The 14,795-nt window shown below is 37.9% G+C and overlaps 1 protein-coding gene across 2 annotated transcripts in view; it reads left to right on the forward strand.

Annotated features, from left to right (window-relative positions):
* Positions 1–3,478: 3,478 nt before the first annotated feature.
* Positions 3,479–14,795, forward strand: part of LOC138938267 (A disintegrin and metalloproteinase with thrombospondin motifs 7) — a 41,527-nt gene continuing 30,210 nt past the window's right edge. The window contains exons 1-2 of one of the 2 annotated variants that reach the window (XM_070305119.1): positions 3,479–4,261; positions 11,539–11,704. In XM_070305119.1, the coding sequence (XP_070161220.1) occupies positions 11,608–11,704 (97 nt within the window). In that variant the 5' untranslated portion in view covers positions 3,479–4,261; positions 11,539–11,607. The remainder of the gene's footprint in view (positions 4,262–11,538; positions 11,705–14,795) is intronic. The other variant, XM_070305120.1, reaches the window with a different exon arrangement.

The raw sequence follows: 14,795 nt of genomic DNA on the forward strand, positions 1-14,795 counted from the left end.
GGCTGGTTATTCGTTTTACAAGCGCGTACCACATATCGGCGATATTAAACGATCGATGGCAAACGCGCGCGAAGCGTAAACGGATTTATAGAGAAAGAAAGAAGAAAGTTGCCCCACCGTTATTTACGGTCATCACTCGTGGATTTTGCATAAGCGGTTCGTCGAGCGAGAAAGAGAGAGAGAGATTAGGGTATCCCAAGACGAGAGCTTCCTTCCCCAGAATCCCGCCTAATTCCTGTTTATATGACATCGGGGCGCGGTCGAGCGCAACATGGAAAGGGAGTTGAGGAAGAGTCGCTATAGTTTTCTTATAGGTGATTTAAATGGCATTAACGTGACAAAGAATCCGTATCTGTTTTTATTTATTCGATTATTGTTTCAATTTTTTTTATCCTGATTAATTATACTCTGCATTAATTTCGTAAATTATCGCTCACGCTTTTCTTTCGACGCGTTTATCGCTTATGGATTTTACAAAATTTCAAATTTAAATTAGTATAATCACGTGGACGCTCATATAATGCTCTATATGTCGCGTATGCCGCTAAATATCAGGGAGTATTTCATGTGTCATGCACACGAATAAAAACTCGATGCATCTTGCTACATACGCTTTCTCTACGACAGATTTAATCAAATATACATCGATCGATAGTTAATTCAATATTATAATCGAACGTTCGTCATGCACGAGGGTCTGTACCACATGCGGAGCTAAATTTTACCGGAGTAGGCAAAAATGCGGCATCCGCTGTAAATGTAGAATATAGATGGCTTCTGTATTCTCGTAGCTTAGGAGTGATAATGTCATTTTGTCAGGAATAATACCTACAAAATGCGAGCAACAAAATCAATCCCTCTCTTCCTATCCTTATGAATAATACGATGAAGTCGCGATATCATCGAACCATCGAATATAAGCGCCGTAGAAGTCGCAGGCACGGCAACGCGATAGTGTTAATTAATCTGGCGCGGTAATGACTTTGCAGAACCAGGTAGGATTTATTGCTTATAAGCGAAGTTGAATCATCGCTTTGTTTGCGAATTGTCAGTGGATTCGTTATTAAAACAACGTCGCCGTCAAAGTTATGCTTGTAGCGCGTAGTATGCGCTACGCTAATAAAGTCATCGTAATTCTGTCGAAATCGCTCAATGTATTGCTGAAAATACAATACACGACACAATTCTTTGTGAGGATGACAACGAGCCAGCACAAGTTTGCATCTCGTCGTTATTGTCGAGATCCCGGGCCGTATTAATTAATTGTTTGTGAAAGATATACGACTTTGACAACGACTTTCTTGATAATAAGCAGGTAGCTGGTAGCTATTCGCACGTCCTACGAACTCGCGCTCGCGTAGGCCGACCATTCGTGGATTTTAAAATTGATACAACTTTCGGCAGCAATCGGCAGCTGCTGGGAAAGATCAAGCAGTGCACCGATAATGCGATATCTATGCGCATAAATTGATAATTATACCAAGCGTGCATAAAATAGCTGTTAAAAGTAGTAAAAGATACTTTTTATCGTAGTTCGCTACATTCGCTACGGAAACAAATTCAAAGTAGAAGATAAGAATTCTTGAGATCGACCTCGCAATATCCTGCACACACGCTTCTTTTTCTCTTTTTATATAAGGTACGTATACACAAGAAATTGCGTCAATTACTTAAGAAATATCATCTCGCCATTCGTGTTCAAATACATAATGATATAAGATATAATTGATTATTAATAATACAAATTTTTCATCCATTTATCCATATTAAAATGTATATTAATTGAACACATTTTCTTCGACAGTTTCCGCCTTATCAATTACCAGTTTGCCTAATCGTATTCACTGAATACGTAAAGGAACTATCTCTTTGAAGCAAACGCACAGTATGTTGCGTATTTTGGCGTTCTTTAACAAGAGATTGCTCTTTGGCAAGGTTTTCGTATATAATCTCGCCGACATCATCAGTCTCTCTTCGATGCTGCACACGTGCGATCCCACCTCGCTTCCCATTTCGGCATTACACGTCGGAGCTCCTTTGCGCGTGGGATGCCGATGGGCTCGATTTTCGGTCGAGCAAACTCAATGAGGAGAGATACAATCCACCGGAGAGTGCCGGAGTATCTCGGGACCGCTTGCGAAATCGGAACGGATACCTTCGCGAGAACGAGACCAGAACGAGACGAGACGAGAGTACAAAGGGGGACGGTGGATCGAAAGGATTAAGAATGAACGTAACGATAAATTTATCACTGTCTGAGGAAGAAAGGAATAGCCGACGCTGCATACATATTAGAGTATCGGATCGAGAATGGAAACGCTTGTCAAGTAAGATAGACGCGATTTTGCGATATCATGCTTCGTGTCTTCTCTCTCTCTCTCTCTCTCTCTCTCTCTCTCTCTCTCTCTCTCTCTCTCTCTCTCTCTTTCTCCTTTCATGCTCTGCCTCAATCTCGATCCGTCGATTAAATATACAGGATGCAAGAACAAAATTGAATATGGGGCGAAATAATTTCACGAAAGATGTAGATGAATAGTAACATGAAAAAGAGACGAAAACACAAAAAGTAAGTATCTTCTACAGATGTTTGAATATTTTTTTTTTCATAGACATCAATTAACCGTATTACGTATTTCTTATCTTTCTATTCCGTTAATTCCCGTGTTAGATCTATTTTTACTGGAGAGAAAAAATATTAATCCGGGCATTTTTCTTCCGAAAACTGCAGCAAAGTTGGATTTGCGAGCCAATGGTGAAATTAATTTCACTTTTTTCTTTATCGTCGGCGTCTGGAAAAAGTATTACCGGCAGTATCGGCTTAATGGTTCCGTCGAGAGGATAAAACGGTATATCGTGCAATTAATCCGAAAGGATCGGCGGAGCGTGTCATAAGAGCTCGTAAACTCAGGAAGCATTTTCTCGCGTGTCTTTTGACGTAAGAACGAAGCACTAATAAAAAAGATATGAAAGGGAATTCCGCTATTAGGCCACTATTCAAAGTGATTGATCTTGACGGACGTTGAAATCGAAGCGCAAGTTTTCTATTTGAATAATACGATGAAAAAACACTCATGAATGATGCAGAATATAAGCTATTCAATAAAATCTATTATAATTCCATTTCTCCTCGCTCGCTGAAGAGATCAGCATATTTTCATCCATTTCGCACAGTCCATCCCGTGACTAGTCGGAGGATTATGGATTGGAGAACAAGAACGTACCACTTCATAGGCTCTCGTAAAATCAGGAAGAATCCTCTCGGAGGCGCGCGCGAGAAGAAGTCGCGAAACGGAGAGAAGGAGCCGCTAGAACGAGCGAGATAAGTAGAGGGAGATGGCAAGGCGGACGGAAGGCGACCGAAGGAGAGAGGCGTACAGAAAACGGGTCCACGGCTGGGTGGAGGAACTAGTCTCACCTAGTAGATCGCCCTGTCGCGGTGTGTGCTTTCGCGGGCGGCCGACAGAGACGCGAACGAGAGTAGAAGGAGGGAACGTGAGTTCCCTTCTACGCAACGCGAGAGAGAGGAGGCGGAAAAAAAAGAGAGGCGAGAGAGCGCGCACACGTACACACGAGGATACACGCGGTCCGCGAGTGTATGCGTGTTCGTGAATATGAACATGATCGTTGCACATATGTGTGCGCACCAGGAGGAAACGCACGTACGTGCAGAAGAAGTCGAGAAAGAGAAAAAGAGGGAGAGAACAACGGGGGAAAGACAGAGATGAAGTGAGAAAGAGAGAAGCGAGGGAGGCAGAGAGACGGACCGTGTGTATGTACCACCAGAAGAGTGTACCAGGCTACTAGTGTTGTGACGGCGATCGTGCCCACGACTTCTCCGGCGAGCCGGCATCCGCGTTCTATCCGTCTATCTTCCTCTTCATCGTGACTTCCCTGATCTCCGGCGTCACGTCGAGTTTCTTTCTCACCCTCTGGAGGCCCCCTAGTGTCTTCTTCTTTGTTGAGAACGATTCCTCCTACTCTACTCCCAATCTCTTTTTTTCTCTTTATTTTAAAGATTTCTCTCTGTCGCATTTCCTTTCTCCTCTCCGTCCTCAGTGCGATTCTGCGACACGCGCCTTTACTTCCGGCCGAAAAGTGAAGGCTCAGAGGCGAACCAGTTGATTTCGTCGCGGCTGGAAGTATACCGGAGGTGCGTCGTCGTAAAGTGCGCGCGTGATCAAGCTCGGTGTCCACGCGTGTACGAGTGCAGGTGCTCCGGAAACACACGCCACGTGCTGTAGCGAACTGTCATCGCCAACGGGTATGTGACTTGCATTGCGATATGACGAGATTTCCATCATTTTTACGAGCGGCAAACGTCAACCGCATGACGCTAAACATCTTTCACAAATGACGTATTATATGGACCTTATGACTTCGGCTGACGAGCCGGGTTACAACGTAGCCACGTGTTCGCGCTACATCTGTCTCGCGCGTAGAATTCCTAAGTTTATCTCCGCGATTCGTGTCATATCCAGAACGCATATTGGATTGTCGATGCTTCTGCATCGCAAGTTGCCGATAAAGGTGCTAGATCACGTCAGACTGATGCCTTCGAAGTTTCAAATTAAAATAAAGCCGCGTGTTTTGCTGCGGTTTTATAATTACCGCATATTCTTATTGGTTTAATTTTATTAATTGAGTTATTGAATTAAGAAAAAAATAAGTATATAATTTTTTATATTCAAAACATGCATGATTTGATAACACCTGATACTACGTGATACCACCTCTTTCACGAAATGCGAATTAATAATATTAAGAACCGTCATTGTTGTGGTCATTTAAAATAAATAAGTAAATTTCGTCTCATGAAAATGCATGGCGATAAACGATTTAGCCTCTCTTACTTCTAGATATAAACGATTAAAAGGTACTTTAACAATTAATCACGCACACATCACGGATGCTCAAGCAAATCCATTTAAGAAGTAACAGATTCTCAAATTTGCTTTTTTAGCGAGACCACATATTTCTCTATGCGAAAAGATGTTGGCGTCGTCAATGGCCTCGTTTATCTCGCGCCAGACGAAAGAATAAAAATTGTGTGGCATCGTAGATGGCGACCCTTCCTTGGTAGACGGAAGGCCTTTCTTCCGGTCGCGAATTACATCGCGACGCGCCGAAGTACTGCGCGAAAAAATAACGCCTTCCACAAATCTCGACAAGAAATTACGTAAACGACAATTCATCTTAAATCACGTTTGCACGCCTGCTCATAATAAACGACTGCGAATTTTCCGACGGAAAAATCCACGCAACGCGAACATTACATTCCTCGGATAGCAGGCATTTTATTAAACATCTCAAATGAATCGCTATGATTTATTTACAATATATATATGAACATTTTCAACTTATATGAAATATGCATATAGAATACACCGATGTTACTATGTTACTTATCTAATCGCGTAACCTTCGTAATTTGCAATATTTTATCAAAGTCCTTCTGGCGTATTTCATAAGAAATAACAGATATTAATAAAACGCCAGTTGTGTGTATAACATCACCAATAATTAGTCGCGTAATACTTTGCTCGGGTATTGTTAAAAAAAAAAACCAACTCTCAAACAATTTCCATATATTGTTCGATATTATACGAACAAAATATGGAAATCGTTCGCTTTACGTCCTTCGACGTCAACTTCCATTTTTCATCGAATTAATAATTTTCCACGAACGACAAAGACGTTTAGATTCTCGTATCGGCGGCAGTTATCCGCGAGTCGCGCCCGACTTGTTTTTCTGCTCTACAGAAAGCATCGCCCGAGGAAATGTATCGCGCGTCACGGATCATCTGCGATTTTACATTGACATGTACGCTTAATGGATTGAATATCGTGTATTCATCGAACGGCACGCCCGCCCGTCGAATAATCATGCAATCTTAATCGGTCATAGCTATAAATCATATGACAGTGTTTCCAACAGCAAACAGCATATAATCGAGATTAAACATGATCGCCAAAAATCAGTAGATATTTTTTCCACATGTAATAAAATTCTCGCTTTAAAAATCATCGCTGTTCTTAAATAAACTGATCTCAAGATTTTAAAGTCGAAACCACCCAAGACTAAATTTACCGCTCATATGTATAATTCTTGATCATCCAACCCTGGCGCGGGAGAGAGCGTATTAATTAATCAAAATGGGTCAGCATTATTTGCTGAATGAAAACCCGCTATTTGCACATCGTATACCTTTCCTGTGCCAGATGTAGAAAAATGGTCTTACTCTTACGTCATTATGTTGTTACACGTATCATGATAATGATAACCCGACAACGGCGGTACGTCAACGTGTTCAAGGAGTTGCATATCAAATCGAAAGTCAACAAATTATGCTGCAGTTAATGAGAGACTTGTTTCGACTTCGAAGAAAGCCACGTAATTATTAAATCGTTATGGAGGGTCGTACGCAGACAGGTACATTGCTTCTCGCGATCTCGCATGAGGATAATTCTCTGATGTTCAAATTATCGTTAATACCGAGCTGGATGAAATGCGGTAGTTGGTCGCATCGATAGCAACTATCGTTTGTGTTTCTGAGTGAGCATCGATCAGAATAAAACTTCGCCCTTTTTTGGCAGTGTTAAACAATATAAACGATGCATTGTCAAATTATTTTAAAAGAAAGTTTTGCATATCCATATTTAATAGCAATTATCTTCCAAAAATCATTGTTTAATATCATGAAATCTAACATATAAATTATTTACAAGCAATAAAACACATTCCAACAAATTCAATATTTTTGTATTTAATGAATATTTCTTCGTAATGATAGAATTTCGTAAATATCGTTTAGTAATATAAAAATTATATTCTGTCATCACATAAGAAAGCTTTGCTTGATTTATATTATATGAAGATTTAACAAAAAACCTTTTATATATGCTTATATATATATTCTGTAAACTTCTGAGCGATGTAATAAAAAGTCTGGAAATATTTTTATCTTTATCACATATAAATGAATAAAAGAAATAAATCACATTCTCTTTGGGTAAATAAACAAGAGCAACTTACAACGTTGAAGAAGTAACGCAAAAAATGTAATAATTCAATTTTATTTAATTATTTAACTATGCAAGACGCGCGCGCGCAAGTACTATAAAAAATTCTGACATTTCGCGTTTAAATAAACTAATATAAAGTTACTGCACCATAAATTTTTCCTATTTCCGCTGTTTCTACCTTTTCGCCATTATATTTGCATTCTTAATTAAGAGTCACAAGCATATTAATTTTAGTCTAATAATTACGCCATATATTATTCAAGTATATTTCTCATTTACGATTTATATGAAAACGATTTTATTTTATAAACATTTAAATTAATATGGAAATTTTTCGTGGAAATATTTTAAAGCTTGCTTTCAAACATAACAAAATAAATTTTTTTATGAATCATATTTTTTATTATTCTATTTAAAAGATCTCGATGTATAAAAAGTAAATATAGCGAAAAGAGGACCCAGCCCTAATGTCCTTGATCTTGATATATGTTGTCAAGGACATAATTCTGAGTAACTTCTTCTAATTTAATCGTCGCTCGTTGCTTATTAAGAAGTTATTAACAAAAAAAGTTTGAAATATATCAAAGTACGTGGATGTACAAGAAGCGCGCACGCGCGCGCACACACACACGGGGGTGGGGGTGCAGGGTGGCCTTGTTTTACAATGTAGCATGTACTTTGTAAGTTGTTAAGCGAGGTCTACCCTGCCTACCGGCGGGGTGGGTGCGGGAGAGGGACCAAAGGCCTCCTTTGCACCTCCACTCCCCCCCGTGTGTGTGTGTGTGTGTGCGCGAGCGCGCGTGGTTCCTATCTATTTTGGTATATTTCAAACTTTTTTGTTAATAACATTTTAATAAGCAACGAGCAACGATTACATTAAAAGAAAAAGTTACTCAGAATTGTATCCTTGACAACATATATCAAGGTCAAGGACATTGGAGCTGGGTCCCCTTTTCGCTATATTTACTTCTAAGAGAAACAGACAGAAAGAGAGAGAAGGATATAATTCTATTTTCTCAAAAACACGATGATATCACGATAGCCTGCATAAGAATGATACCAATGAATAAACATTGTTAATTTTAAGAGAAAAAAATATATAAATAATTTTTATATAACTTTAAGCTATATTATCCGGCGAACAGTGAGTGTATCCTTGTAATCGGCTTTTTACTTTTATGTTTGCATAAAGAAACCGGTATAAATATATCGGTATTATATACAATATATTCGCTGATAATCCGATCTCGTGATCGATACATTATTAAAACTTATAATGGCATAAATTTAATGTAAAAAAGTATAATTCGTTTCACTCGCGTGAAACCACGCAGTCTACACCGTAGTATTATAAGCATAAATAATATCATGCATTCTTATTCTGCAAATACAAGTAAAATATTGCATTGCATACGCGATAACTGTCGCACGGATAAAAATTTATTACCAATAAAAATTTTATTTATAGCCGCTTGATTTATCAGAGCTGCACGATGAAAATTATGAAAAAAAAAAACGCATTACAAATTTGATAACTTGATAATTCGAAATATATAGATGCAGTTATATTCGATATTCGTAAAAGGAAGAGAACGCAGGAAATATATTTTCTCAAATAATTGAATTCCGAAAATGTGGATTATGTGGCGATTTTATTATTATTTGTATTTTATTTGACAAAATCTTTCTATAACTTTAAATGATAAATTAAATGTATTTCGTTTGTTTTTACATTTGAAGAATCTAGCATTAAAAAAACAAAAACATGAAACGTGTGTAATAGAACACAAATCCTTTTGTGTCAATTTTCATGTCCGGAAATCATAAAACAAGCATAGTATCTTTAAAAAATTGAAAATATAAAGGAAAATTTTTCTGGAAATATAGAAGTAGAAGGACAACCACACAAGGTAATAAATACGATTAAATAAAATAAATAATATAGATTTCAGGTATGGAAATGAAAGTTATTTGGAAACGGACTGACGGAGGAGCGATGTGTTAGATAGATAAAAGGGAATCGTAAGTTTGTTCGCGACAAAAGAGAGAAGTCTTACAACAAGAGTTAAATATTAAATTGTATTTCTTGATTATAAGGCATTCACATTGATATTCATATGTATTGTAATATCAGTTAAGCCTATGGTTCTGCTGTTTGCCTGTTCTTTGTGCATATTTTTTTCGAAAATCGTATGTGTTTTCCGGAATAATATGAGTTAATAATGAAAGCAAATATTTGCATGTATCATTTCTTAATCTATTATAGTTATTAAAGAAAGCACGCAAACTCGTATGATAATCGTCAGATCATTCGGCTTCATATCATATAATTCCATTCGAGTTCTGAATATATTCTCATATCAATCTCATTAATAAATATGTAAATTTAAAAATTGGATAGTAGCAAGCGTTAATAAAAATGAATTCCGAAATCTTATCTAAAACAATTTCAGAATTTGTTTGCTTTCTCATTTTCCCTTTCCGTAAAATTCGATATTTTCACGTATAATTATATGTATATATTCCAACAATTATCGAAATGCATTTCCTATGATTATTATTATCCCGTTGATTTTTTTAATTGTGAATTTTCCTCTTTTTTACGAGGAAATAGATATTTATTTAAGACGTGGCAAAACCATCCACTTCCGAATGTCAATTAGAGACATATATCCCGAGTTAAGCGCCGAGTGCATACTTATTCACCATAAACTCTCACCATCGTCTATGACACTCGTGCCATTAATTTAATATTGATGTCCTCATCTTATGTGATATTTTACAGGCGCGACAGCTCAATCGAGATGACGCGAGATACTTTAAAACGTACAGCGCGCTTATTAATATTCCACGGTTGCACTGTAAGTGATTACGTCTGTTACTGACACGGCATACAATCATCAAGTACACGAGTATATGGACGCTTATAATTTATGCGTCGCAACGTTCGCGCTTATTTTGAAAATAAGGGCAAATTCATAACAGCGTCTCGACACTTTAAATATCGCGCAATACTAAACTTCAAAGTACAAGTTATAATGTTATTTATAATGTGTAATGTTTTTGATTGTTGTCATAATATTCTGCTTCTATTTCTAGAGGCCGACAATGTTACAATATTGTTGCGTGTACTGATTTCAAATAACATCAAACTTTAAATTTTGCTTTTCATAGCATTCATTTCATAACAGAAAATATTATTTCCAAAGAATTAGATATTAAATTAATTACATACACGAAACGTTTTATGATTTTTTTCTTAAAATAAATTTGCCCTGACTTTTATAACTTCTTTTAACGGTTCGATTGTTAAAACATGTTTTCTTATCACATTCAATACCAATGGATAAAAAAAAAACGACAAATATTCACTGATAGATGTTCATTCCTGTGCTCGTACACATGCAAAGCTTATTTGCCTTCGATCCGACAGATACTCCCGCGAGACTAATTACCAATTCCGCATCGCATTAATGAACTTGCTTTGACTTTCCCCCACTCAACCCATTACCTCGGCTGCAAATCTTTCCTGTGCTTTCACGGATCATCTAGTTTGGTTTTAATGTGGAAGTGTCTGTTTTGAAAAGAACACTAACTACTCGTGTGGATTAAGCAGCTTATACGATACAGTATCACCACATTCGTGTCTTTCATCGAATATATTATAAAATGTGAACTTTACAGTTGATATTAATTAACCAGTTATTAAAAAATCTGTACTAAAAATTATGAGTTGTCCTTGTCATGAAAATAGAATTATAATATCTGCATGAATGCAAATCTTGACGTTCTCCGCATGTGGTCCAGAAATTATGACAGCTATTTTAAGCGACTTAGCATATTTCTAAAATTTTTAATAAGCATCCATCGAGACATTATTTAGGTTACATTTTCGATGAAAACTATGGTTCTATTGTCACCGAGAAATATAATATAAGAGTCATATCTCAAGTCGAGCTCTGGTTTTAGCACGGGTAAAAGAATTCAGTGGTTTGTTGGGCTCGATCGTCGGCATGGTTGAACGAATTCCAATTATCGTAACTACGGAGCGTCGCCACAAAACGACCCTGAAACAGCTCGGTAGCCAACGTGCCCGAGAAAATTGTGCGAGAAGCTTTATACTCGAAGATAAGCCTCGCGCATAGAAAATATAAGACAAAACTAATTACTCATATCATTTTCTCATTCGTGAAATTTTTTATTCGAAACAGTAGACAATGAATAAAGAAATATCTTACTCTTTTTATTCTCGTAGAAAAAATTACGATAAAATTCTCATTTCATCTCTCTTTCAATCTATAAGATTTTTTCGCCGGACTGCGATTAAAGAGAGTTTAATTAATTACTTTTTTATGGATTATCTTCTTACAATTTGCGCGCGCATGTAGCCGGAACAACCGTTAAATTAAACAAAGCTTTAATTCATAACTTAAATCACGGAAGTAACCCATTTGCTTTGTAATGAGATAAAATTTAATGTGAAATTCATGCTGCGGTCACATATGCGTGTTTCAGAATAAAGGGGAACATCGGCAGACATCGAGAAGATCGCGTTTCGTTTTAGCAAGAAATACGTTCGATTCAATGCCAATCATGCGGTATCTATTATCCATGCTCCAGGTTCTAATCATCGTGGGGCAACCCAATCTCGAAGCCCGACAACATGTACCTAACGTCAGAGGTGAGCTTTATATCCAATTGTATATATCTTTACTTATCGTGTTGCTTTCTGTCATATTAATCATAGGATTTAGCAACAATATTGTAGCTTTGTTCTATCATTGTAATTTAACCGCAACGGTATAGAAAAATGATGCTGAGCTCGATATTTATTATCTTTCTAATATCGAGACCCTTTTCCTTGAGTTTCGTTTGATAAGAAATTTAATCTAAATCGAATGAGACGACGATTTCATCAATTCACATGCAGTCTCACATCCACTTTCTCGAGTTTCTTCGATGAAAACTTTCTTGCATGAAAACTGGCCGCGGCGGATTCTCGAGCAGAAGATCTTACCTTTACGGGATGCGATCCTATTAAGAGTAGGAGCGAGTCGTACAATATAAGCGCGATACTGGATTCTGCAAGCGACAAAGCGAAGAAGGAAGAAATAGAATAGCAGAAAGAATCGGACGGCGCAGTTCCTTCAAGTGACCGGCGGGATGTGCCGTAAAATGCTAATTCGCGACTTATTTATACGTCGGGACATCTTAATGGCTGTTAAAGACTTATGCTGATTTTTAATTATACCGATAAATATATATTTCGAAAGTGTGTGTTGCGCGGTAGTAACTTAGGCCGTTATTCGGCTCTGTAAATTGATTGTCATCCGGTAATGTCCGAGATGCTGATCTTATCGGAGAATATCGGCCAAACGCGAAGCCATCGGCTGGCATACGGCCAATCGACATAACTTTTAGCACTGCTCTTGACATGCTGTACCGTGCGAGAAATGCTGATTCCGCGAAGCTGCAACGTCGAAGGTCGCAAAGTCCTAAAGGAATTCGAAATTGCTAAATGTATATAGAAATCAATATAATATAGCCGATAAACTCAGATTTCGAAGCAGTTTACGCTAATGAAAATAAATATATTTATTTACGACAATAGAAGCACAATGATTGCCGTGTAAGAAATTTTTTTATATCTACGTCAAAAGTCGGATATCTTAAAATATCAAATGTTACAATTCAAAATCTATAGTTTTTGTCATGATCTGGAATATCTTAAGTACCATTTACGCGATCTACTTACGTCGAATCGTTTGTCAACCGTGTATCTAGGAGCACGACATGTCGGAATGATGGATGCGTTCTTTCTTCTCTGAGCTCCGGTCGTTTTCAACGTATGTTCGACCGATAAACGAAACCCTTTTACTGCGAGCTACTTCGTTAACATCGAGCGCTTACTCGGAGACAAAAGTCCTCCGACGTGATGACGCACGAAGACGAATGTCACGAGCAAGAAAATAAACAAAAAAGATGAACGAAGCTACTAAATACAAAAACGTCGACGAGCTTCGAAAGACAATACTAAGGAGAGAAATACCGAGAAGTTGGCATTGCATTGAAAATTTCAAGACCTTTTCAATGTATGTAGATCGCCGTTGTTGGTAGCGTCTTCTAATGAGATCGGTCACTGGTAAATATTTATACGTTTGGGCGAGGAAAACAATGCGCAAGACGTCGAATTACAAGACTGAGAAAGAAAAAGAAAGAGAAACGTGCCGGACGTACCATTTCAAAATTACCTTCTCGTTAGAGGGTAGTTATTATGATGAGGGAAAATTACACGCCACGCGCGCGGAGGACTTGTTTACTGAACACCATGGACTGAAACTCCGGGCCGAGTAACTGAGAAGGTAAGAGTAATTTGTCCGGCTCGCAATAACCACCGGCGTCTCTCTTTGGTGATTGCGGAATTATTAACTCGCCGGCGGTAACATAATGACGAGACATTAGTGCGGTTTGCGCCCCATCGCGTTTATTACCTTTCTCTTTCTTTCTCTTTATCTCTTCCCAATTTAGAAATTAACTGTCATATCGGTATAAAAGAGGGAAGTTATCACTCTATTCGTGATCGTTTCCAATGAAGCAAAAAAGTCCCAGAATCGATAAGGGATAAATTTGACGTATCGGAGTAAACCGCTGAGCATACGTTGTTGCGATAAAACAGGAAAGCATTTCATTGTGAATTGTTAGAGACTAAGTAATTAACTTGACAGCGTTCTTTTAAAGCATCCTGAATGTGTTTACCAAACCTATAAAGATCACTCACGAAAACGACATATATCTTTGCCGCTTCTATTTTTGTCTACACATGTCAAGTTGCGGCCGCCGTATGCAATTAATTTTTCGATTGAAAACATATTCGATCGTGCCTCTATCCCCGATTTATTGTTAGACCAATATGGACTACTATTTGAAATTGGTTTCCTCGGGATTGAATATGGAATCATAAAATCGTTTAGACACAGGCCGATTGAAATATATATATAATTGTTCAGAGTAACCCAATTTAAATGTCAGCTATGCTTGTTACAAATCCTAACATTTTTTTATATCGAACAAATAGTACATGAATTTTTGCCAGATACAAAAACAATGCAAAATAGCCTATCCTGATAAAGCAAATTGGAAAATGACATAAATATGGTAAATATATGCTCACATGAAAATACAAAAAAAAAATTTCGACCGTTTTGGTACGTAAAATAAAATGCTCAGAATCAAGCAAAATATCATAATTCCGAAACATTCGGCCATCAAGAAATTCGCGTATTATAATTTTTTTTTTATCTTGCGGCGGGAATCATGGATCTGCGATGGCGCCAAACGTCCGCAAAATCCGACCACGAGAAAGAGAAGAGCGCCTGAATAAAACCAACACGACGAGGCGTCCATTCATAGTCCGAACACGTTGAAAAATCGCTCGCTCGTTAGCCGCATAAATGCGCACGGCAAAACGGCGTGGGCGTCGTGTATATATATCTGTGACAGCATATTATAGTATACGCACACAAGAGCGCGAATGCAACGACGACGCATCCGAACGCACCTGTATAGAGGCACAGGGGGTATATGCAGGCGCGGGCGATCGCGTGGGCAAACGCTGTCAATGGACGTTGTCATTCTCTCGCGCTAGATTTCTTTTTCTCCTCGTTTTTCCTTCGGTGGATTTTGATTCGGACAAGATGATGACGCAGTGTGTGATAATGCAAGATGAAAAATAATTCACATACGCATCTAAAAACGAGCAAAATTTGAAAACG

The sequence above is a fragment of the Polyergus mexicanus genome, unplaced genomic scaffold, assembly GCF_030449975.1.
Source record: "Polyergus mexicanus isolate NDT 795.1 unplaced genomic scaffold, iyPolMexi1.0 SCAF_12, whole genome shotgun sequence".
Lineage (NCBI taxonomy): Eukaryota > Metazoa > Arthropoda > Insecta > Hymenoptera > Formicidae > Polyergus > Polyergus mexicanus.